The sequence below is a fragment of the Sceloporus undulatus genome, chromosome 3 (assembly GCF_019175285.1).
Source record: "Sceloporus undulatus isolate JIND9_A2432 ecotype Alabama chromosome 3, SceUnd_v1.1, whole genome shotgun sequence".
NCBI lineage: Eukaryota > Metazoa > Chordata > Lepidosauria > Squamata > Phrynosomatidae > Sceloporus > Sceloporus undulatus.
This window is the reverse complement of record NC_056524.1, coordinates 47,362,924-47,387,589: the sequence shown is the minus strand read 5'-3', so window position 1 is coordinate 47,387,589 and position 24,666 is coordinate 47,362,924. Positions and strand designations below refer to the sequence as shown.

General features: G+C 41.4%; 1 protein-coding gene across 1 annotated transcript in view; it reads left to right on the top strand.

Moving 5' to 3' along the window:
• The window catches only part of POU2F1 (POU class 2 homeobox 1), a 143,664-nt gene that overhangs the window by 81,688 nt on the left and 37,310 nt on the right, over nt 1–24,666 (top strand). The window contains exons 7-12 of the mRNA XM_042457143.1: nt 1,245–1,371; nt 4,976–5,070; nt 6,094–6,267; nt 22,186–22,327; nt 23,090–23,235; nt 24,011–24,190. Coding sequence (XP_042313077.1) covers nt 1,245–1,371; nt 4,976–5,070; nt 6,094–6,267; nt 22,186–22,327; nt 23,090–23,235; nt 24,011–24,190 — 864 coding nt within the window. The remainder of the gene's footprint in view (nt 1–1,244; nt 1,372–4,975; nt 5,071–6,093; nt 6,268–22,185; nt 22,328–23,089; nt 23,236–24,010; nt 24,191–24,666) is intronic.

The window sequence follows — 24,666 nt, the reverse complement described above, 5'->3', positions numbered from 1 at the left end:
AGTGATTGTAAACACATTACCCAACTAACTGTTTGTTTTTAATAGGATTATTCTTGAATAATTGATTTCATTGGCCCGATCTCTACATCAGAGTCATCACTGTATTTTAATTGACTGATTTTATATACATGACTTACTCAAACTGCAGTCATCAACTGGAATTGTTTATGGGAGCAATGATAAAATAATGACGCTGATGAACAGTTGCTGGCAGATTTTGAAAATTTTATATTGTATTATTTGTAGATCTTTGTTTCAGCTACTAGTTAGGAATGTACAAACATGATTGTATATATAAAGCCAGAGAGAGATCATGCACAAAGGATGAGTTAGTATTTTATTTATTTATTTATTTTGAGGATAAAAATGTGTTTCATTTTTCATAGCCCACTTGTGTCATCCAGTTCTTGGTGTTTTTCTTTTAGTACCCATAATGAGCTAGTTTTGTTGCGCTTGAAATCCCCCTTTCCAGACCTGTATGGGCTATTGTCAGTCCCCAAATATGACTGATAAACATGGTTCTAATGAGAGATAATGCAAAAACAACTTACTGTTTAATGTAGTTCTTTCACTTCTCCACTACATTTGAAACAGATCCCAGCATACACAACAAGTAGAGGAGGGTTACTTCCTTACCCCTGTGACCCCATCTTCATTTATTTGTTTTCCTGGAGAACCCTGTACGAGAAGGCAGAGGCAGAATTAATTAAATTCCTCTGCTTATATGATGCAGCTGTCAGAGAAACCCAGCAAGTGAATCTATTCATGAGCCTGGTGCACTGGTAACAACAGAAGTTACTCTTTTTTTCCTTCTCCCCCCCCCCCTTTCTTTTTTTGGCCTCATCAACCCACCCATCCCTACCAGAAGAGGACAAATACTGAGTGAGACAAAAAGATGCAAGCAGGATTCTGTACTAGCCTAAAATGTCAGCTTTTGCCTCATTCTGAGAAATTTTTTTTGTTAGTAAATATGATTATATTACTGAAACTCTCAAAAGTTTGACAACAGAAGTACTGATGATCAGCCCCAGAACTGTACATAAATATTTTCTACAGTATTTTATAATTGTTAGTAACATTTTAGGCCATTTACTTCAGTTTTTTTTAATTGCCGTATTTGCTTTTGAGTTCATATATAGATATATTGGGTGATTATTCTTATAAAATAGGATTATGTTGTGTGCTTGACAGGGAGGGAATGAATATTTAGGTTGGTTATCTCTTAATACATTTTCTTCTTTAAGGATTTGCAGCATCTGCAGCAGCTCCAACAACAGAATCTCAACTTGCAACAGTTTGTGCTGGTGCATCCTACAACCAACTTGCAACCAGCACAGTTCATCATCTCACAGACGCCGCAGGGGCAGCAGGGTGAGCAATACATTTCTGAAAGGACATAGTGGAGATGCTTGCATTAAATTTTTATATTTTGAAGAAATCCTTTAAAATACTTTGTTGCAAGATCACCATGCAAGGGCTTCCAGTATTCAAGCATATAAGTTTTAGGATAAAAACTTGATCCCATATGGTGCAGGAAGCCCTTCTATTTGAGAAGGTGGGTTAAAAATCTTAGGGAAAACCAGTTCTAAATTTGTAGAGTGGTAACTTCATTCCCCCTCCCCCCAATCCAACACAAAACTTAGATGCATTTGCAGTTGTCAGCATTCCTTCAGCAGCAACACTTGATTGAGGATCAGCCATCTAATACATACAACTAGTTGGCTGAGCAAACATTTCACCTAGGGTTGCCATAAGCCAGGACCTCCAAACCGGGACCAATGTAGGACAACAACTTCAAATGTAGGACACGATTTTATAAAAATGGAGGACACACGAAAAAATTGATGATTTTTAAAAAATGTTAATCTAAATGTATGTTTCTAAGGCATGATCAAAATGGAGGACATTTTAGCATTAAAGACAAAAAAATAAAAACAAGACAGGGGTGTATATGAATAAAAAATAATGAAAAAATAAATAAAAATCAAGACGGGGGTGTATTATTTAATAATAAAAAATAATAAAAATAAATAAAAATCAAACGGGGGTGTAATAGTTAATAATAAACACAATGAACAACTAATAAAAATCCCACGGGGTGTATATATTTATAAAAAATGAGAAAAAACAATAATAAAAATATAAAATAAAAACCAAAATATAAAAGTAACTAAAAAAACAAGATAAAAAAAAACCTAAACAAGAAATAATAAAAATACTAAAATAAACAAGAATATAAAATTCTCACATCCAACCCCGAAAATCATAACCAATTCCTAACCTAAACCCAGCACTAATCAACTTAATACCATAACACCACGCCCTCAACCTTCTAACAGAAACACACACATACTACATTATAAAATCCCATACAGATCTTTTTCGTTTTCACATCATTTACCCCCCCCCCCACCCCCCGGCAAGACCTAATGGCCACTGACTCAGCTTTCCTCCTCCTCCTCTGCCCCTATTCTGCCCTTCAAGGAACCCTTCCTCTTCTTCCTCCTCCTCCTCCTCCTCCCCCCTCCTTCTGCTCACCCTCCTCCTCCTTTTTATCAGGGTGGTGCTGGCGCGTGCGCGGTGAGAAGCAAGGCAGGCGCGTGTGCGCAGAGGGAAGCAGGGCAGGCGCGCGCGGGGGGTGAGGAGCAGGGCAGGCGTGTGCGCTGCCGCTGGCCCTTACTGAGGCCCAGGCAGCACACGCCGAGGAGCCCGTCCCCTTTGGCCAGCTGGCCATTGGCCAGCTGGCCAAAGCAGGGGACGAGCTCCTGCTTTAGAGCCCCCTGCGCGCGCAGGCAGGAAAGCCCTGGCCTTGGCGCAGGAGGCGCAGCGGAGGCGCGACTGCTGCTGAGGAGGAGGAGGAAGGCGGAGCTGAAGGAGGTGGTGGGTTGGCACTGCCCACCACTCCAGGAAGAGCAGGAGGAGGTGGGTTGGTGCCGTGGCCGGCCGCATTAGCGGCAGCGGCAATGGCCGCAGGAGCGGGCCCCAAACCGGAACCAAGGCATGGCTGAGGGCCAAGCCGTTCCAGGACCGGGAGGGGCCCCCAAAAGCGGGTTTTTCCCGGCGGCCACCGGGTTATGGCATCCCTAATTTCACCAGAAAAATTCTGCTGCTTTTCAGCACTTACGTAGATCTGTATTAATCCAAGGAAACAGTAAGGACCAGTTTGGTTATAATGATAGGCTACAATTAACATTGGGCTTGCATGCTTCCCCTTTCTTTCTCTTCCTCTAGGGTGACTGATAAGAGGAGATCAGCAGCTCTTGGAAATTAGCTGCAATTCACTGTTACATCAAAAACTTGGAGGACTAGGGTTAGTTTAAGTGATAGCTAGCTAACAAGCCATGATGCTGAATCATTGTGTGATCTATCCTTGTTTGAACTAATCAGGGTTTCTCCATATTCAGACATGATGGGTAATGATACTTTAAAAGTGGAAGTGAAAGCTTCCAGACTTCTTTCACCTGGGCCAGAGGAAGAGAAGCAAGCATATGACCCAGAGACTTATGCAAGGTCATATACTTAACATTACATTATGTTCACATCTTCTAACATTAAATTGTTGTTTAGTGTATGTCTATGAAGGCACATATTTTCTAAGGCATAGCTAAATATGTTGATATATTATGACATCCAGTACGCATTTAGTCATCCCTACCCCACCAGCTGTGACGTCTCCAATGTTAGTGTCACCTGATGCGGGTGCCGGGTGGTGCTGGAATGTGGGGGTCACCAGCCACCCAACTGCTCACCCAGGGCTGCGAGGGGTGGCAAGTGAGTCCCTGGGGAAGGCAGGAGAGAAGCATGCGCTCGCACCTCTTTCCCTGTTGCTTTGGCCAGCTCAGGCAAGCCAGCTAAAGCACAGGGAAAAGCGAGAGGGGTGTGTGCATGCTTGTTCCTTTTTCCCCAGTGCCTTGGCTGGCTCAGGCAGACCAGCCAAAGCACCGGGGAAGACAAGAGGGGTGCTCATATGCTTGCTCCTCTTTCCTTGTTGCCTTGGCTAGCTCAGGCAAGCCAGCCAAAGCACTGGGGAAGGTGGGAGGGGTTCACACGCTTGCACCTCTTTCCCCGATGCCTTGGCTGGCGCAGGCAAGCCAGCCAAATCACTGGAGAAAGTGGGAAAGGTGTGTGCATGCTCATCTTTCCTTCTCCGTTGGCTTGGCTCACAGGGCCCAAACTGCAAGGGTAGCGAGGAAGGAGAGAGGGGCATGTGCTCGTCCCTCTTTCCCTGCAGCCTTGGCTCCCTCGAGAGCCACAGCAGCAGAGAAATGGCAGGGCCTGCACACCCCCACAGCAGGAGGAGGGAACACCAGGGTGCCATGCCTCTTCGGTTGTGTCACCCAATGAGGGCTGCATCTCCTGAGTGACACCACTGCTCACCAGAACTCCCACTTTGATCCCTTCTACAGTATTTTACTTTTGGGGAGTATTTTGACAACAAGGAAGATAAGATACCCTTTCTCCACCACTTCCTCCTTGTTACATTTCTGTCCCACATTCCCCCCCACCCCATCTCTCTCTAGACTGCTTTATTTGTCATAACTGAAATACTTCCTAAGAGTACTGGAACATATTCTTAGATGAATAGATATTTATAGATACTTTGGTCATATGGTGTTGTTGTTGTTGTTGTTACTGTTTTCTTCTTTAAAAGCTTGATGGTGGTGGTGGTGGTGGTAATTTTATTTATATTTTCCTTCCTCTCCCAGATGGTACAATAACAATTTACAAATAGTTCCTTTAAAACCTAAATGATGACCCAAAGTTGATAATATTCCTTTTCCTGCTCCATTTCACTTTTTCAGAAGAGGAAGTGAGGAATAACATGCTTAAAATAGAATTTCTTCATCAATAACCAGTTACAAATATACCTAAAGAAGTGTACATTCTGTGTCCTCACATGGTGCCATGCTGCAGTAAATCAGGCAGAGCAATAGGGGTTATGTATATTTGCTTATTAGCAACTTCTTTCTTTTAGGTCTCCTGCAAGCGCAGAATCTCTTAACACAACTACCTCAGCAAAGCCAAGCCAACCTCCTGCAGTCTCAGCCAAGCATCACTTTCACCTCTCAGGTTAATCTTTTTTCTAAAGCTTCTTGTTTTTTTGATGTGGCAAGATGGAAATATTTATGCCACAGTGCATGGCAAAAGTTTTTGAGGTCATTCTTTTCTGTAATAAATGGGTAGCCATATCTCTCTTGAAAAGGTCACTGATAGTTTCTAAATAAACTTGTACTTTGGTCATGCCATGTTGTGTACAGTTCATCCATATGTCAAATTACATTTTCTATTAATCATTAAATTATTGGGAAATTTATTAACTTGGATATAGAAAATGAGGATAACAGAAGTTTCAGACACTATTAAAACTAAAAATTTTAGTTTTACAGGTACATGTTTATGGCTGTATGATCTACATGTGTAAAATAGCCACTAGACCAAACTTTTTACATTATTGCCAACACTTGCTTTTCAGTAGAAGGCTGTTCATATTTAGAGAACTTACCTGCAGCTCTAAGTCGCTCCCAAATCTGTCTTTTCAGAACATATGATAATGTACTAAAATGTTTTGTCATAATCTGTCTCCTGTGTCTGTTTGTATATTTCCCCCCTCTGCTTCTTATCCCTTGGTCTCACTTGCCTCCTTCACATGGGCCTTCAGTGAACACTCACACTGTCAGATCCCAATTTTGTTTAAACATGGAATTCTTGATTAGTGAAAGAAATGCATCTTGGGAAAAGATGAGACAGTACATTTTAAAAAGCAAAAATGGCTAAGAAATTCATATAGAATTTGTTGCCTTAGTATTTTTAAAAAATCCCTTTCAGAATACTCTGTAGGTTGTTGATAACTATTTTAGAAATGAACAATTGTAAAGAAAATATACTACTTGCATGAGCAAGTAGAATCATAGAATCATAGAGTTGGAAGACCCAGTATTCATTACTGATCTTTAATTAGAATGTCCATTTTATACTCTGTGAATTCTTTATATTTGAAAACATTTTAGCTTTTTTAATTTATTTTGATGAAGTAAAACAATGGTTGACATTTGTCATCTTCCTCCTTTCTTGCTTTCTAATATGTCTTAACAGCCAGCAACCCCAACACGCACAATAGCAGCGACCCCTATTCAGTCACTTCCACAGAACCAGTCAACACCAAAGCGAATTGATACTCCCAGCTTGGAAGAGCCCAGTGATCTTGAGGAGCTTGAGCAATTTGCCAAGACATTCAAACAAAGACGGATCAAACTTGGATTCACTCAGGTAAGACTGAACACTTAAGACTTCCCTAGAAGAGATACAGTGACCAGTGTTCACATCTGGAAGAAAAGGAGTATTCTAATATTTAACATTTAGGAATTATTTCTTACACAGGTTTGTCTGTCTGTGCAGGGATTTTCTGGTTTCTATTTTAAGAAGTAACAGGCAGACATGCAGAGACATCTTATAAGTTTGTATCCTCTAAAATTGATGCTCAAATTAATACTCTAAGTTTGCTTAAAAATCCTTTTTTAAGACAAAACATTTTGGGTGGCCAGGGAAAAGGAATCTGAACCTGATTATAATGATGAAGCTGTTGTGATGAACCTCTTGTGATAATACCTAGGTTCTCTAGATGCATGCTGGATCTGTGTACTGTTTATTTATTTATTTATTTGGAGTATTGGACTAGAAGGGAAACACACTCCAGACTCTGCCACTAACCATTGGACCTAGGACCACCTGGTGCTTACATATTCTGGCCCCCAGAAAGAACATGTAGCTAGAGAAACACCAACCTGATCCCACCCATTGACCAGAGAAGAAGCAGTGGAGTTTATCACATGAGAGGAATTTCTCTTAATTCCGAATGAAAAGAAAGTGGGGCCAGAACGCATTCACATGAATTCGCTAGTTCAGCGAATTTACATGAATTTGAATTGAATTCAGACTGACTTCCCATTGCCAGAAAATAGCTTTCCATTGCCCAAAATAGCATGTGATCACCTCTCACGCAATAACATGAAACCCCATGATTGCGTTCGGACTGACCTCCCATTGCCCGAAACTGCCTGTTGTATCTATCATGCAATAACGTTAAACCCCATGATTGCATTTGGATTGCCATTGAATTATACTTCCAATTTCCCTTGTCTGATAACGTCCAATGTCAGAGAACTTTGGACCTTCTTGATAGAATTTGCACACGGGTCTGACTACACAGGTCTGACTACTAGTTGCTCTGTACCTGCACATCAGAAGAAAAACACACTCTTGTTTCACCACTGGCCAGTGGATTAAGATCACTGGGAGAATGCATCTCCCGCCTTCCAGGAAAAACCTTATAGCAATAGTAAAACCAACTTGGCCTTACCCATTGCCCAGAAGATGGAGCAGCTCAGGAAATCTGTTGATCCATATCCACAAATTAACTTGATTTCATAGAATCATAGAGTTGTAAGAGACCACAAGAGCCATCCAGTCCAACTCCCTGCCATGCAGGAAATCAAAGTTAAAGCATCCCCAACAGATGGCCATCCAGCCTCTGTTTAAAGACTTCCAAGGAAGGAGACTCCACCACACTCTGAGGGAGTGTGTTCCACCGTTGAACAGCTCTTACTGTTAAGATGTTCCTCCTGATGTTGAGGTGGAATCTCTTTTCCTGTATCTTGCATCCATTGTTCCGTGTTCTAGTCTCTGGAGCAGCAGAAATCAGGCTTGCTCCATCCTCAGTGTGACATCCTTTCAAATACTCAAACAGGTCTATCATATCACATTTTAACCTTCTCTTCTCCAGGGTAAACATAGCCAGCTTGATAAGTCTCTCCTCCTAGGATATGGTTTCCAGACCCTTCACCATTTTGGTCTCCCTCCACTGGACATGCTCCAGCTTTTCAACATCCTTTCTGAATTGTGGTGCCCAGAACTGGACACAGTATTTTAGGTGAGGCCTGACCAAAGCAGAATAGAGTGCCACTATTACTCCCCTTGATCTAGACACTGTACTTCTATTGATGCAGCTTAGAATCGCATTGGCCTTTCTAGCTGCTGCATCACACTGTTGATTCATGTTCAACTTGTGGTCTACTAGGACTCCCCTTTCAAACATAGTCTCAATAAGCATTTAATTTTTCCACCCTAAGTGCGGTACCTTACATTTCTCTGTGTTGAAATTCATTTTGTTAGCTTTGGCCCAGCTTTCTGATATATTCAGGTCTTCTTGAATTTTAATCATTATTAATCCTGTCCTCTGGGGTATTAGCTACTCCTCCTGATTTGATGTCATCTGCAGATTGCACAAGCATGCCTTCTATTCCTTCATCCAAGTTATTGATAAAGATGTTGAATAGCACTGGGCCCAGTACAGAACCTTGTGGCACCCCACTGGTCACTTCTTTCCCAGGATGAAGAAGAGCCATTCCTCAGCACCCTTTGGGTTCAGCCGGTCAAGCAATTACAAATCCATGTAATAGTTGCCTTGTCTAACTCACATTTTACAAGCTTGTTTGCAAGAATGTCATGGGGAACTTTGTCAAAGGCCTTATTGAAATTGTGATATGCTATATCTACAGCATTCCCTTTGTTTACCAAGCTAGTAATTTTATCAAAAAACCAAATGCATCTGAAGAAGTAGACTGAAGTCGACGAAAGCTCATGCTGCCAATTTCTTTCTTTCAGTTAGTCTCAAAGGTGCTACAAGAACTCTCTAAGTACTGATTCTGCAGACTAACATGGCTGTATCTTTGAGATCAGATTAGTCTAGCATGACTTGTTTCTCAGAAAGCCATGTTGACTTTTTGTGATAATGGCATTACATTCTAAATGTTCACAAACTCTCTGTTTAATGATCTGCTCTAGAATCTTTCCTGGTATTGATGTCAAACTAATTGGATGATAATTGTTGGTATCCTCTTTTTTCCCCTTTTTGAAGATGGAGACACTGTTTGCCCTCCTCTATTCTGCTGGGACTACTCCTGTTCTCCAGAAGTTCTCAAAAATTATTGCCAATGGCTCTGGGATTACATTTGCCAATTCTTTTAATACCCCCAAAGACTTAAATTCATTTAGTTTGACTAGATATTCTTGTACTTTCTCTTTACTTATACTGTACTGCATTTCTGCTATTGTGTCCTCTGCTCCATTTTCCTCAGGTTGAGCACCCTTTTCTGGGAACACTGCGGCAAAGAAGGTGTTGAGCAATTCTGCCTTTTCTCTGTCCCCTTTTAGCATTTCAAAATCTTCTCCACACAGTGGCCCTACCTTTTCCTTCATTTTCCTTTTGCTACAGACATACCCCCCAAAATCCATTTTATTGTTCTTAACCTCTCTATCAAGCCTGAGCTCATTCTGTGCTCTAGCTTTTCTGATTTTCTCCTTACATGTGCTACCTATTTGCTTGAATTCCTCCTTGGTTATTTCCCCCTTTTTCCATTTCTTATACATGCCCCTTTTAAAACTTAGCTCAGTTGAAAGTTCCTTCGTCATCCATCCCTGTTTCTTGAGACTGTGTCTTCAGTATCTCCCTTTTGAGAAACTCCCATCCATCCTGAACTCCCTTCTCTTTTACCATTCCTAAACATGGGATTAACCCCAGTATTTCTCTAAATCAGCTCTCCTAAAGTCAAGAATGTGTGTCTGACTATGCCTGGCTTCTTCTTTCCACTGTATAACAAACTCCAAGAGAACATTATCACTCCCACCTAAGGATCCCACCACTTGCACCCCATTAATCATCCCTGTTGGTTAGGATCAGATCTACTACACTCTCCTTTCTGAGTATGTGATCATCTGTTCTAGAAAAGCATCATTCAGTTCCTCAGTCTGACTTGGGGGTATGTAGTAGGCTCCCACAATAACATCCCTATTGTTTCCCTTCCCTTTAATTTTTATCCAGATGCTCTCCACCTGGCTTCCAGGATTTAAGTCCTGGATCACTTCACAGATGTAGACATCCTGACATATAATGGTACACCTCCTCCTTTCCTGTTCGGCCTATTTCTCTTACAAAGATTATACCCCTCTATTACTACATTCCAATCATGAGACTCATCCCACCAGGTTTCAGTGATGCCTATTATATTGTATTTGTTTTGTTGTGCTAGGAGTTCAAGTTCATCTTACATATTTCCCATGCTCTGTGCATTAGTATAGATACACTGGAGACCATGACTTCTCCCTCCTAGCTGCCTGTGTAAAGTTTTCTCCCTCCCACTGCTGGGTCTCTGCACTATTTGCCTTGTTCCCTCTATAACTGTTTGACTATTATCTCCAGCCCTTGATGAACTCCTGCCTTCCAAAGTACTATCTCTCTCTCTCCCGCATAACTCAGCTTAAAGCCCTCCTGATCAATTCCCAATTGATTTCAATTCCCAATTGCTTTGAAACTGCAGAAGCAAGAGGACCACACTCTGACCCCTGCCATCCATCAAAAGAACAAGAGCTGTTAGGTGCAACACCACTATTCAAGTAAGCACAGCAATAAGGGAAGTCCAGCCTGATTGCAACCAGATGCAAATACCTATGTACAACAATTTTTTATTGCAGCATTGTCAAGCTGATACCCATCCACTAAATTTTCCATTCACTCCCCTTCCTCTGAGTGTCTTATCTTTTTATATTGTAAGACAGGATCTGTCTCTCCCTTTTGTTAATTGATGTGAGATTCTTTGGACGACAAAGGAATGAAGATATAAATAATAGCACATGTTGCATGTATCAGCAGCAGTGTCAGAAGCCTGTATAGATTGTGTCATTCTGGAGCCCATGGACTTTTGTAACTACCCTTTCCCTTTTCTGCTACTTTATTGAAACAGTGAGGGTAGAAAGCCTCATTCTTGTTAAAAAGCACTGTCGCTTTCAGAATATGTACAGCTTTCTCTTGGAGTCTGAAATTGAACTGATAAAATACAGAGACACACTTATCTGTCTATAATGGATGTGCCCGCATTCTACTCCATCCCTAATTTTGTATCAATAAAATAATGATACAGTCTCAAACAACATCACCTTACTAGATCAGTAATCTTTTTTTTCTAAAAAAGAATTGTGTGTGTATTTTCTAAAGTACAAAAAAGCTCACACTAGATTATTTATTTTTTTATTTATTTATTTATGTTTATTTGATTTATATTCCCCCCTTTTACACAGAAATGAAATAAACTTCCATTGTAATTAAAATGACAGTCCAATAGAAACACAATACAGTGGGCCCTCAGTATCTGCGGGGAATCTGTTCCGGATCCCCCTTAGAAATCAAAATCTACAGATGCTCAAGGCCCATTGTCCTCTGGTGGTGTGGCCACCGTTGGTGACTGTGAGACTTTGCCACTCAGCCCCCCCCCCCCCCGAAGCCCACCCAACCACAACGGTTGGCTGCCTTCATTCCTCCTCCTCTGGTTCTTCCTTCTCCCGCCTCCTCTTCCACCCCTTCCCACTACTGCCACTCCTCCTCCTCTTCCTTCTCCTCTTAACCTCACAGTCACCACCGCCACTCTTCCTTCCTTCTCCTCCTCTTACCCTGCCCATCACAGCTGCCACTCTTCCTCCCTCCTCCCCCCCCCCCACAGGTTGGGACTATACCTTGCTGAAGAGAAGTATTCATTCATTAATTTTATTACAGTCAAAGACCAGTAAATCAAATTAAAATGACACATAAAATAAAAAGCTACTCTCATTTAAACAAGCTAATATAACAAGCTACTCTGGTTTAAAAAACAGGGATAAAATTTTGCCAATTTAGCAGATTGAAATAATTACATTTACACTGCTGTAAGAATAGATTCAGATAAAATAGCAAAAGAGCAATCACGTTCAAACAAGTAATAAAAAGCCTGATGACTTACTAGCAGACATATCTCAACAAGATCTGCTAACCTTGGTTTATTATACATTTCCAGCAAATGATAGCAAATGCACAAAATTGTGCTACATTATATGTGATACAGTCTGATAATAAATATTCTAAATTAAAAGCTTCGGATTTCCCTGGTTTTCTTAAAAGAATTGGAGTAATCAGATCTTAACAGGAATTATGGTAAAAGGGACATTGAAATAATACATAGGTAACAGTTTCCACACTTCCTCTGTTACAAGGCTCATGAACAGGGATCTTATTGTATCTGCCCTCCAGGAGTGCAGATGGTAGAACATTTAGTCTGGCTAACATAAAAGCTCTTCTGTATTTGGGGACTGATAGATTTGACATATAATTTAACATAGTAAATGGTTCTACACAGCCCCAATAATTGGAATAGCATGCAGACAGACTCCGGTGATTTTGAAATTCCATATCTCTGATACGCTGAATAATAGCTGTTCTAGATATACCTCATAGTCTGAAGGACATTAGCCAGAAGTCCCAGATTTTGCAATTTTGTTGACAGTGTCTTTTTCCATTTGGACTGAAGTGCATCTGTCAGAGTTAGAGGAGCAAGGTCCACAGGAATGAAAGTCAGCTTGAGACAAAAGTTCACTGTATGCAGCAGCACTCGTGCCTCCAAACTAATTTGCCCTGTCTCAAACCATAGGATTGCATTCAGCACACAAGAAGGAATTCCTGAAATTGCTCTTAAAATTTTTGTCTGTACAACTTCAAGAGGATTATAGTCATCAATTGTATATATCTGACAGCCACACAAAATCTGTGAAATTACTGTGGAGACAAAAACTTGGATTACAGCAGGGATGTATTGGCCACCTTTAGTATAGAGGAAAGAGAGGAGTGCTCTGGTGCTTCGTTGAGCGCTTGTAATGGATACTTTGTTTGCAGTTTCCATGAGCCTTTTGATTGAAAGATTATGCCTAAGTATTTATAGGCGGTAACCTGTTCTATTAGATGCCCATCAATCTGCCATTGATGCTTGGCCTTTTTCTTGTTAAATATCAGGACCTTAGTTTTGTTGTAATTTATTGTCAACAGTTCATAGAATCATAGAGTTGGAAGAGACCGCAAGGGCCATCCAGTCCAATCCCCTGCCATGCAGGAAATGACAATCAAAGCATCCCCGACAGGTGGCCTCTGTTTGAAGACCTCTAAGGAAGTTCATCTTTACAATAGGAGGCTATAGCACTTAGAAGATGTCTCAAGCCTATTCTTGACTGTTACAGAAGCACTGCATCGTCTGCATATAAGAGCACAGACAGCAATCTTTGCCAATCTAGAAGGGTGTGAGTTTATTGGTTTCAAATACTGAGCTAGGGAATTAATGTAGAAATTGAACAAGATGGGGGCTAAAATACAACCCTGTCTTACTCCAACATAGGTGGGTATTTGTCCTGTTAAATAGCCAGCAAGACTGCATAGAACTTTTAGAAAAGTATTTTCATAGAGTTTCTGCATGAGTATCACCAATTTCTTGTTGATGTTAGAAGCCTCAAATTTTTTCCATAGCTTTTCTCTAGAGACTGAGTCAAAGGCTTGCTTGAAATCGCATGGACACCTTCATTGATTGCTGCATACTTTTCAGAAAGATGTTGCAGGAGCAGACACTGATCAACTGTGCCTCACCCTGTTCTGAACCCGGCTTGCTCATCTGCAAGAATGTTTTCTTGTTCTGAGCAATCTAGCACTTTTTCATGTAGGTGAGAGGCATATAGTTTATTGATTATACTCAGCAAACTGACTGGTCTGTAGTTTGCCGGGTCAAATCTTTCACCTTTTTTATAAATTGGAATGATAATAGCTAGACTCCAACCCTCAGAGATGTGTGTCGTGTGGTCAATACATATAAACAGACTTGCTAGTATGGGGGCCCACCAGTCTATATTTGTTTTAGTAGCTCTGGGGGTATATTGTCACCCCAGGAGCTTTGCCTGGTTTTAATTTAGAGATCAGGAATCAAATTTCTTTAGAAGAAACTAGGGGCCGCTTTGGTAAATTGCTTGTGTCAGACCCAGATAATAGTTGATAGATTTCTCCTGATGCAAAGATGCTGCTGAAGTATGTTTCCCAAAAGTTTGGAGAAATAAAATAATCCATATTTGGTATTGTTTTTGGCTAGGCATTCGAGACAACTTGCCAAAAGGTGCAAAGTCTTTCATTCTTGATGCATTTATTAACATTTGCCATGAAGATCTTGTATCTTGATTTTATAAACTTTAATTAGGTTTTTGTAACACTTTTTTAACATGAACCATTCAGGAGGTAATGTTGGCAAATTTTGTTCTCTATATTGCTGATACTGTTTTATTAAGGATTTTTTTCATGGCAACACATTCAGGATCAAACCAGCACCTAGATTTTTTGGTGTAGGATTTTGGTGTAATATTAGGTTTCAAGCATTCTTTCAGGTTCGAAATTATTTCTTGAAACAAACTGATGTAGGTGTATCTGTAGTTATCAGTGCTTCTTGTTGCTGGAGACTGCTTTCAGAGTACAATATTGCTGTTATACTTTGGCTTAATTTATTTTACCATTTTACTTGTTTAAATCTTTTTTCATCATCTAGGTTTAGCATCTGTGTACACTCTATATAAATGTTCTGAGTGGCAACATTGAGTCTTAGCACCAGAGGTAGATGGTCACTCTAAAGGCGTTTGCTCGCCTTACAGCTGGGTATAGCATTTAGCAAATTGTGTGAGGCTATAAAATAGTCTATTGTAGAAGCTGCTATTCCAGATAGAAAAGTATAATCTCCAGGCCTTCCACACTCCCTTTTAAGATGGTTAAATCAAATCTGTTTACCAGTTGCATTAAGTAAAGCAGGCATCGGCAACCTACGGCCCGCAGGCCGGATCTGGCCCGCGGGCACCGTAGGAGCAGCCCCCGGGCAGCCCTGCCACCAATTGCCGCCGCCGGAGCACTCCTTCCCCCGCCCCCTGGGACAGCCTCTGCCCTCCCAGGGAGGCGGGGGAAGCGCTGGGGCCCCCGGAGCGCTCCTTCCCCCGCCCCCTGGGACGGCCTCTGCCCTCCCAGGGAGGCGGGGGAAGCGCTGGGGCCTCCGGAGCGCTCCTTCCCCCGCCCCCTGGGACGGCCTCTGCCCTCCCAGGGAGGCGGGGGAAGCGCTGGGGCCTCCGGAGTGCTCCTTCCCCCGCCCCCTGGGACGGCCTCTGCCCTCCCAGGGAGGCGGGGGAAGCGCTGGGGCCTCCTGAGCGCTCCTTCCCCCGCCCCCTGGGACGGCCTCTGCCCTCCCAGGGAGGCGGGGGAAGCGCTGGGGCCTCCAGAGCGCTCCTTCCCCCGCCCCCTGGGACGGTCTCTGCCTTCCCAGGGAGGCGGGGGGAAGCCCTGGGGCCGCAGGCCTGGGGAGAAGGAGGCGGGGATCCCCTTGTCCCTCTCCCCAAGCCCGCAGTTGTTCCACAGCCGCGGGCCTGGGGAGAAGGAGGCGGGGGTCCGCAGGGGAAGAGGAGGAGGAGGGAGGAAGGAAGGAGGAGGAGGGAGGGAGGGAGGAGGAAAGATGAAGAAGAGGAGGAAGAAAGAGGAAGGAAGGAGCAGGAGGAGGAGGAGGAGGGAGAGAGGAGGAAGGATGAAGAAGAGGAGGAAGAAGGAGGAAGGAAGGAGCAGGAGGAGGAGGAGGAAGATGAAGACATGCAGTCTTTCTGAAGGTGAGACAGCGTGACTTTCCAAAGTGCATTTCTGTGTATTTTCAGTGCTTTCAATGCTAAAAGGTCTGCTTTAACAATGAGAGTAGTTTCGGCTGTCCCCTTCGGCCAAAAGGGCTCCTTGGAGCCCGTTCGGCCAAAGAAAGGGCCAAGGAGGAGAGGGCAGGCACACGCCTCCTCCTCCTCCCTGCGGGGCTTTGGCAGCCCTGAGGTGTCCTTCGGAGGACACCTCAGGCCTGGCAAAGCCCTGAGGACAGGAGCAGGGGCCGCACACCTGTTGCTCCTGCCCCTCACGGGCCCTTACTGGTTCTCTGAAAGGCAGCTGGGGGCCATGGAAGGGCAGGAGGAGCAGGCACGCGCCTGTCACCCCCTCTCCCAATCTTTTAGCTGTCTCTCAGACAGCTGGAGGTTGGGAAAGGGAGCAGAGAAATCCCCACCCCCAGAGGGTGGAAGCTCCGCCCACGGCATGTGGCCGTGCCCACAGAGGGTGGAAGCTCCACCCCCAGCACGCGCCCCTGCCCCCGGAGTGTGGAAGCTCCTCCCCGCTTCGGCCCCCCAGTTGTCTGAGGGACAGCAACCCGGCCCCCGGCTCAAAAAGGTTGCCTACCCCTGAAGTAAAGGCTAGCACAGTTGTACCCCTTATCTTTTGACTGCCTCATTGGTATAGAATGGGCAGCCTCTTGTTCTGGAGAATTTTGCTGGAAATGAAAGTACAGCAATTGATCTGTTTGGCCTATTCTGGCATTAAAGTCTCCTGCAATGAGAATGCAAGAATTGGGGTACAAGGCTATTAATTCAAAGATGTCTTCTTCTAACTTTAACCAGTTATTTTGGTCGGTTGTTGATGTCTCAATGGAGGAAGATACACATTAACTATCAGTAAACTGATTGATCTGAAGCTGATAACCTGTCACTAAGCAAAGTAAAGAAGTTGGTCTAACTATATTTGCCCTAATGCCAGTTAAAATCAGCACAGCTAGGCCTCCTTTAGGTCGACCTCCATGGAGGCTGGGTTCTGCATCTAAAGAGTATACAGAGAACCCATTCAAAACCAGACTCGTCTCTTGACCAGGTCTCTTGCAGCAGTATGATATCATATCTGGTTATAAAGTCCAGAAAATTAGGGTCCTCCACTTTGCAGCGCCAGCCAGGTACATTCCATGATAGAAACGCCAAGATTGTTTTTGCTTATGTAATTTTTGATTATCCTTTTCCCCCCTCATGTTTGTACAGATGGAACTTGCAGGTTCAGAAGAGACCTCTGAGGGTATTGTGTCACTACCTTAGTTTGGAGGACTTGGTTTTGAATTTTGTGATCTGCTGTTTGGAAAGGCTGCCCTTTTGTATTACTTAACTGATCCAAGGCTTTCTGATCTTTGAGATAGGGCTTTTCAGAGGTTTCTTCTGGTTCTTCCATGTACTTAATAGCTTCATAATCAGAATTTGGTCTGCTGAAATTTGAGATTGCCCTTTTTGTTTGATTTGGTTGACAGGCAGGAAGAGAAGGTTGTGTCACTGCAGATGCCAGTGCATTCTCCCCTAAAAATCTCATGCTAAACCAAGTAAGGGGCTCTTTTTCTCTTGAGTTTTCTATTGGAGGTAAATTAGTTTCAGTGCTCCTAATCTGAATATCATTTTGTGTAGGATTGAATTCTACAGTAACTGCCACATTTGTACCACACTGATGTTCTTTCCATTTTGGGGTTTCCACATGTTCAGATTAGATAGAAATATCTGTGACATCATGTTCCTTTAGATTAGTTGGAATCTTATTTTTTGCCAGTGCCAAAGACTTGGCAAATGTGGTTTTAAAAGATCTAGTCTTAGCATAATTTCATTTTGTGCTTCAGTAGGCAGAACACAGAAAGAACTCATTAGCATGTTTTCTTCCTTATCAAAAGGAATTTTCTCGGTTTGAAATAGTTTTCTTGGTTTAGACTCCTTTAAGTCACCAGGAGGAATATGTTTAGGTGTTTCAAACTCAATTAGGGTTTGTGGCTGGGCATTTTCATTTATAGTTTACTTTTCCAGATTAATTTGCTTTCCGTAACTAGTACCTGTGGAGGGGCGATGTTCTCAAAAAAACTTGAGACCGAGATTCCACACTCTTCCAAAGTGTTACTGCAAGCCCAAATCATATTGGCTGTGTCTTGTTCAGCAAAGCTAACCACTGCACGTGCATGGATGTAGTTGTAGAAAATGTATTCAGCGTGCATTATGTCCATTATGATTATCTTATACAGTATGGGTTTATTGTGATCAGTATAGGTAATAGATGTTGCTTTCATTCATACTGGGTTAATAAACTCTTGGGTTTAGGGTGGTTATTCATTACTAACTTCTAGTGGTTTAGTATCAAATTCCATTTTTTCTTATTGGTGGCATTAATGGTCTTCTCTGGAGAACTTTTTATTTTAGCTCTTGTATGATCATCGGCTCACATTGAGTTTCTGTTGTTCTAGTCTGATTTGGGTGTATGGTAAGATCAGATTTAGTTCCAAGTGTAGATGTATGTTTTTCTCCAGTATGTTTCTTGGTTATTTTCATCTTGGAGGTTTCTATATTATTTTGTCTGTTTTTCATTTTGGGCTCTTTTCTTGACAATTTATTTGTGTTGTGGTGTATTGACGTTAAGTTTTTGATTGTTTTTTTTTCCTTCTTTATGCTTTTAGCCTCCTTCTTGGGATTTCTTGATATTTTCATCCTAGCCTTTCTTATGCTCAGTTTTCTGGATTGGTTGGTTTGTGATGTCCAACCAGGACTGTTTGAATCTCTCCCTGCATTTTCTTTCGTGTTGGTTCAGGCCATAGTATGTTTTAGTGTAGGAAATGTTCATTGTATTAGTTGTGGGAGGAGCTGTAGGATCCCCTGTATTTTTCCAGGTTTGGTTTACCCCTTCCCAGCATGCTCTGTTTTAGCTAGAGGCTTTTAGTTTTGAGGCAGTCTTTGCTGTGAGCTTGCAGAGAGCTGTCTTTTGGTGGCAAACAGGCCCAGACAGCCGGAAAGGGCATTTCTTACACGTTAGCCGATTTAGTTACCAGGAACAAGTTAGCCAAATTAGTTACCAGCATCAAAGAAGACAAAGAAATCAGGAGCTGAAAGACCCTGCACCAGATCCATTGAGTGAGGAGATCAAACCCAGAGAGATAACACCCTGAAAATTGCTGAAAGTCAAACTGTAAAGTATCTTTTATTTCAAGTTATCTAGAGCTGGGGAGGAGAAAACTCTTTATTTTTGTTCTTTAAATTAAACTTCCCCCTTTTTGAACTTTACATTCAGCATCAGAGCCTTTTTGGGTAGAAGAGTTTGATCTCACCAGGGTGTTGCACACCCAAATCTGCCACCATCTTTAGCTGGGCGGGTCTTCACATGGTTGATTTGGTTTTTGAGTAATTTGAGGTAATCATATTATGTTTCAATATTGTTAGCAGATTGTTACACAGAACTAAGAAGGATTTTATGTTTTCAGTCTCCTTCATCAGCAAATAAATCCAGCTCTCTTTTGACAGTTTCCCTCCTTTGGGGTTCTCTGTCTGTACAGTAGACATATTCTGGTCTGCTGTCCTCTTATCTTGGGCCAATTCCTATAGCTGTCTAAGGATTGCATCATTTAATTGGTTATTATCAACAATGGGCTACATTTGTCCCAAGCAAGGCATCTGATCAGCATTCTACATCCCTGCTACAAGATTTCCATACAAGAGCTCATCCATTGGTGTCTGGACATCCCCTCTGCAGGTCAGTTTCCAGTCAAGTGTGGGGCTTTGGGGTTTAAAATCTCTTCCTTGGTTGGAACAGTGTTCACTTTATTATCAAAATATTGAGTAATCTTTACTTGTTTCTTATGTTTACTCGAAAGGGGATCACCAGCATCAGGTTTAATTCCCAAGGTCTTATAATAATTTCTGGTAAACACCATCTCTCTTGTTTTTAAAACCCACTCCTATATTTCCCAACAGAAGATATAGGCAAGTTTGAATAGTCTTCCCTCCATATTCATGAGGGTTAGGGGCCTACAACTCCAAATCATACTGAAACATTCAAAAAACTTTACTACTGGATCAAATAGGAGGTGTTGATCCTTCAGAGATGTTGTTCATAACCTTTTTTTTTTCTCCCTATTCCTTCTTACTGACAATCCTAAATAATGAAGCTAGATAATAAATCTAAACAGCTTTATCTGCATCTATTGGAATTATCTGTGTTGGGTTGTCCTTAACTTTGTCATAAGGAAAACAAGGTGAAATTTTCTCTTGTTGTTTCTCCTTGATATCAAGGAGGGTTTAATATTCTCTAAGACTCTTTTCTATCTGAGTTGAAAATGAGTGATAAAACACTTGGGGAGTTCCCTTCCAACCTAACAAGGCAGTTCCAGATGATGGTATTTTGAGACAGTTGCTCCACACAAAAGATTTATGCTAGGGGATTTGTCAGAGCTGTATTGTGTCCTCCTGTGTTTTTGATATCTTCCTGCAAACCAAGGAGCAAAGTTAAGGAATAATTTGTATGTGATCAGCGTGTTGATGGTATGTCTTTTTCTGGTTATTATTTCAGCCAGAAGAGGAATAATTAAAATGGACCACTGCATAAGGCTGTGTTTGGAGACATGAAACTTTTGTTGGTTCAGAATTTGGCAAATAGAATGGTGACTAACATGGCTTAGAGGAACATATCTCATCAGTTCCCATCAGTTCTAAAAAACTTTCTTGTTCTCTCATATTCTTCAAGGCTGAATTCAAAAGTGTTCGATTTGCTCTGGCCCCTAGACATAAAGGGCTTTTACAAGCTTTCTCAAAGGCTGTCTACTGTTGTTCAAATGTGCCCATTCCCTGAAGTCATCAGGGGATGCTTTTTTAAAGTTTCTTTCACTTTATATTTATTTATTATTTATTTATTTTATTTTTATCCCACCTTTCTCCCAAAATGGGACCTAAGACGATGACTTTCTGAGACACAAGGACTTGACACACCTCTATTAGTGACCTAACACTTTAGGATTATGATGGCCATTTAATGTGGCTGTGTGAATTCATAGATGTCGGTAAACTGTCACAGAACAGAGGCCTCATAACTTTCGTAAGAAAAATAATTGGAGCAGGCTTCAGTGGAAATCAACTCATTAATGCTGAGTTTATGTATGGCCAATTCTCCTGCATCTTTCTCAGATGTATGCATTTGTTGGGGAAAAGAACTGAATTTATGTTGGATGAATGTCCTGTGTTACAACCTAATCATTCCTCAGTTGAGATAAGGTAAAAAATGTCACTTATGGACAGAGAATCACCCAAAGTGAAGGGTGTCTTCTATCATTTGTCTATTCGATAATAAAACCTTTTACTAATAGGATGCTGAACTGCATAGTATTTACTTAACCATTCTATTGTACAATTTATATACATAATTAGTTTTTTAATTATTGTGATTGCTTAATTATGTAAGAGGGTAGTAATTAGAAAAGCTAAGTAATAAAGATTAAATTCTCATAATGAGATTGTGTGTGTGTGTGTGTGTGAGAGAGAGAGAGAGAGAGAGAGAGAGAGAGAGAATTCTTTGCCAGTGGCACAGTAGGTTACTTTCAGGCTCTTGGAGATTTATTCTTCGTCTTCTGGAAATGATTACTGGGTCTTAGTTTACATAGAACGCTAATTGCTTATTACATTTCAATTTTCAAGTAATAATTTCTTGTTAAAAAATGAGGCTTTACAGCTTAAAATAAATGTCTGTGGAAGCGTTTTGTAGTTTGAGTGGTATCATTAGACTATTTTGTAATGTGTACAAAGATAATGCTTGTCCTATGTCATGGAAATATTTGATATATTACGCCCCTTATGTTATAAAAGTATCAGCTTTTATTATTTTGATCTGTTATATGTTATAACAGAACTTAATGTTTCAGGCTTGTGTTCAGCTACATGCAGAAGTCAAATCAGCTAAGATGATTTAGTATTTCAAAACAAAGTTTATTTCACCTATAACTGTGAGAATGGAAGATTTTTGGAATTCTCTTTCATTTCAGTCAATCTCATTTTACCAGAGTAAGAGTATATCAGATCCCTTGATTAAATGGTGACTTAAAAACTAAGTGACCTACTAATAATTAGGTAAAGAGTCTTTGAATGTACACAGTATGGTGTATCATAGAATCATAGAGTTGGAAGAGACTGCAAGGGCCATCCAGTCCAACCCCCTGCCATGCAGGAAATCCAGATCAAAGCATCCCCAACAGATGGCCATCCAGCCTCTGTTTGAAGACCTCCAAGGAGGGAGACTCCACTACACTCCGAGGGAGTTTGTTCCACTGTCGAACAGCCCTTACAGTCAGGAAGTTCCTCCTAATGTTGAGGTGGAATCTCTTTTCATGCAGCTTGCATCCATTGCTCGCTGGCCTGTAGCTAATATTTTTATTTAGTTTTTGCTAACTATACTATAAGGTGGCCTGCCATATGCAGTTTTAAAAATACCCCCTAGAAGTATGTTATTCATAAGGATAATTTAATTCAACTGAGAGGCAGCAGTAGAAACACAAAGTTGGAAGAAATTTGGATGTATCTCAGCTTTATTTACTGGTAACTTCTGAATGAGATTAATTTTATATATAAATAAGAGAGCAGTAGTTTTATAAAGGCATGTGTTGTTTAAAATTTATTCCCTTTCAATCCATATAGGGTGATGTTGGGCTCGCTATGGGTAAGCTCTACGGAAATGATTTCAGTCAAACTACTATCTCTCGCTTTGAAGCCTTGAACCTCAGCTTTAAGAACATGTGCAAGTTAAAACCACTTCTGGAAAAGTGGCTCAATGATGCAGGTGAATAGCTGTTTGGATGTTGTCCAAATATGTCACAGCAGATCTCTAAACAATCTATGCTTGCATGAGGTGGGATTGGGCTCTGCAAGAATTACTACAAAGATTTTCAATCTCTTCAATCCACAGTGCAAGACAAATATGCAAGGCAAGGGTTTATGTCTGTTACTTGATCAGTTTTTCAAAAGATTCTTGTACATTGCTGGCATATGTGGAGCACATTTTAAAATAATTCTACTTCTTTTTCAAAACTCAGTAATGATAAGCACTTTCGCACTCTGACACTTTTTATTCTTAAGACTTAATGCTGAAAGATATAGGAGTTAATTGTATTGGTTGGCACACATCAAATGTTAGTGGTTTCTATTAAATATGTTTACATGTAGTGAGGTTTAATCAAACCTACTTTCCTACGTTTCTTACTTTTTAAAAAAACTAAGCAGGAAATCTATGGTGCGTTTATGGGAGTACCCATTAATAACTATGCTTCTACTAGACAGGACCTATAGATTTGGGTCATGTATGTGTTTTTTCTTTGTAGAAAAGTTTTTGATCAAGCAGAGGAAGAAATTACCTCTCACACCCACCTTTATCACCATGAGTGGAATTCTGCTACTAGGAATTCAGAATTAAAACTTTTTAAACTGTAGAACCTTTGAATGTATATGCAATAGTCTGAGAGAATATGGTTAAATAGTCCCTATATAAACTCTTACTTATACAGCAAGTTTTAGTTATCCCTCTTTGCATTAACTCCATTTTCAGAAAACCTCTCATCTGATTCAGCTCTCTCCAACCCAAGTGCCCTGAATTCCCCAGGGGTGGGGATCGAGGGCTTGAACCGCAGGAGGAAGAAACGCACCAGCATAGAGACCAACATACGTGTGGCCTTAGAGAAGAGTTTCCTGGAGGTCAGTAAATCTGTTGTTCTATTTAACAGAGTGCTTTGCTTTCACTGTGTTATATTAGAAATGTCCAGCATGAAATGGTACAATGACATAAAACGATAAAGAATATGTTGTAGCTCTTGTCATTTAATTTGTTGTTATTATTTGCCTTGAAGTCAGCCGCACTTTATGGTGACCCTATGAATGAGGCATCAAGTGTCCTGGTCATCAGCAGCCCTGTTCATGTTTCAGAGGCTCAGGGACATGGCATCCTTTATTGAGTTAATCCATCTGTAATATGGTTTTCTTTTTCTTTTTTCCCACTACCTACCATGTCACCAGACATTATCTTCTTTTCCAGCGAATCATGTTGTGTCATGATGTGTCCAAAGACAATAACCCAAACTTACTCGTTTTGACTTCTCGGGAGAATTCAGGCTTTATTTGCTCTCTCGTTTGTCTTTTTGGCAATCTGTGGTATCTATAGAATACTGTGGGGTAGAATACCAAACACAACATTTCAGATCAGTTGATCTTCTTCCTATCAGTTTTCATCACTGTCCATTTTTCACAACCACTGGTGGAAATTGGAGATACTGTGGCGTGGATTATTGTGACTTGGTATTTATGATATATCTTTACACTTGAGGATATTATTTAATTACCTCATAGCTACTCACCTGGTATTACTTGATTGATACAGTGCACTTGATACAATGCATCATTCAAACGTCCTGTATTTATTTCTCCTGTGTAACAAATAGAAGATTAACCATCTTTAAAATGGTTTCTCTGTCAGAACCAAAAGCCTACCTCGGAAGAGATCACTATGATAGCTGACCAGCTAAACATGGAGAAAGAGGTGATCCGTGTTTGGTTCTGTAACCGGCGACAGAAGGAAAAAAGGATCAACCCACCCAGCAGTGGTGGAACCAGCAGCTCACCCATCAAAGCAATGTTTCCTTGTCCAACTTCACTGGTAAGAATTACAAACCATTTGAAATATGGCAGGTGGAGAGAAGAAAAAGTAGTCCTACCATCCTGATAATGAATTTGACCTTGGTTTTTATCTCTGCAAATTTCCAAATCTGGCCAAGAATCTGCATCAAGAGACACAGCTACAATAAGAGAGCTCTGTTGTCATAGCTACCTCTCCTGATACATCCTCCCCCCCCCCAAAAAAAAACCCCTCCTTAAAAGCCAAACAGCACCACTAACATAGGGAGGACCAAGGCAATAAGCAGTGGAGCAGTATCCATCTCTCACCTGACAGCAGAGTGCTTATCAAGAGGCAGCCATGAGTCCTTTATGGGGTCCTATTGCAATTGCTTTTCAGAACACACTTCACTGCAGGGAGAGAGGTGGCCTCTTTCTTTGCTCGGAGTCCTTCTCCCAAGTGCCTTGGAAATTCCTGTATTAGTGGTGCTGCCTGGTTCATAAAGTGGGGGGGGGGGG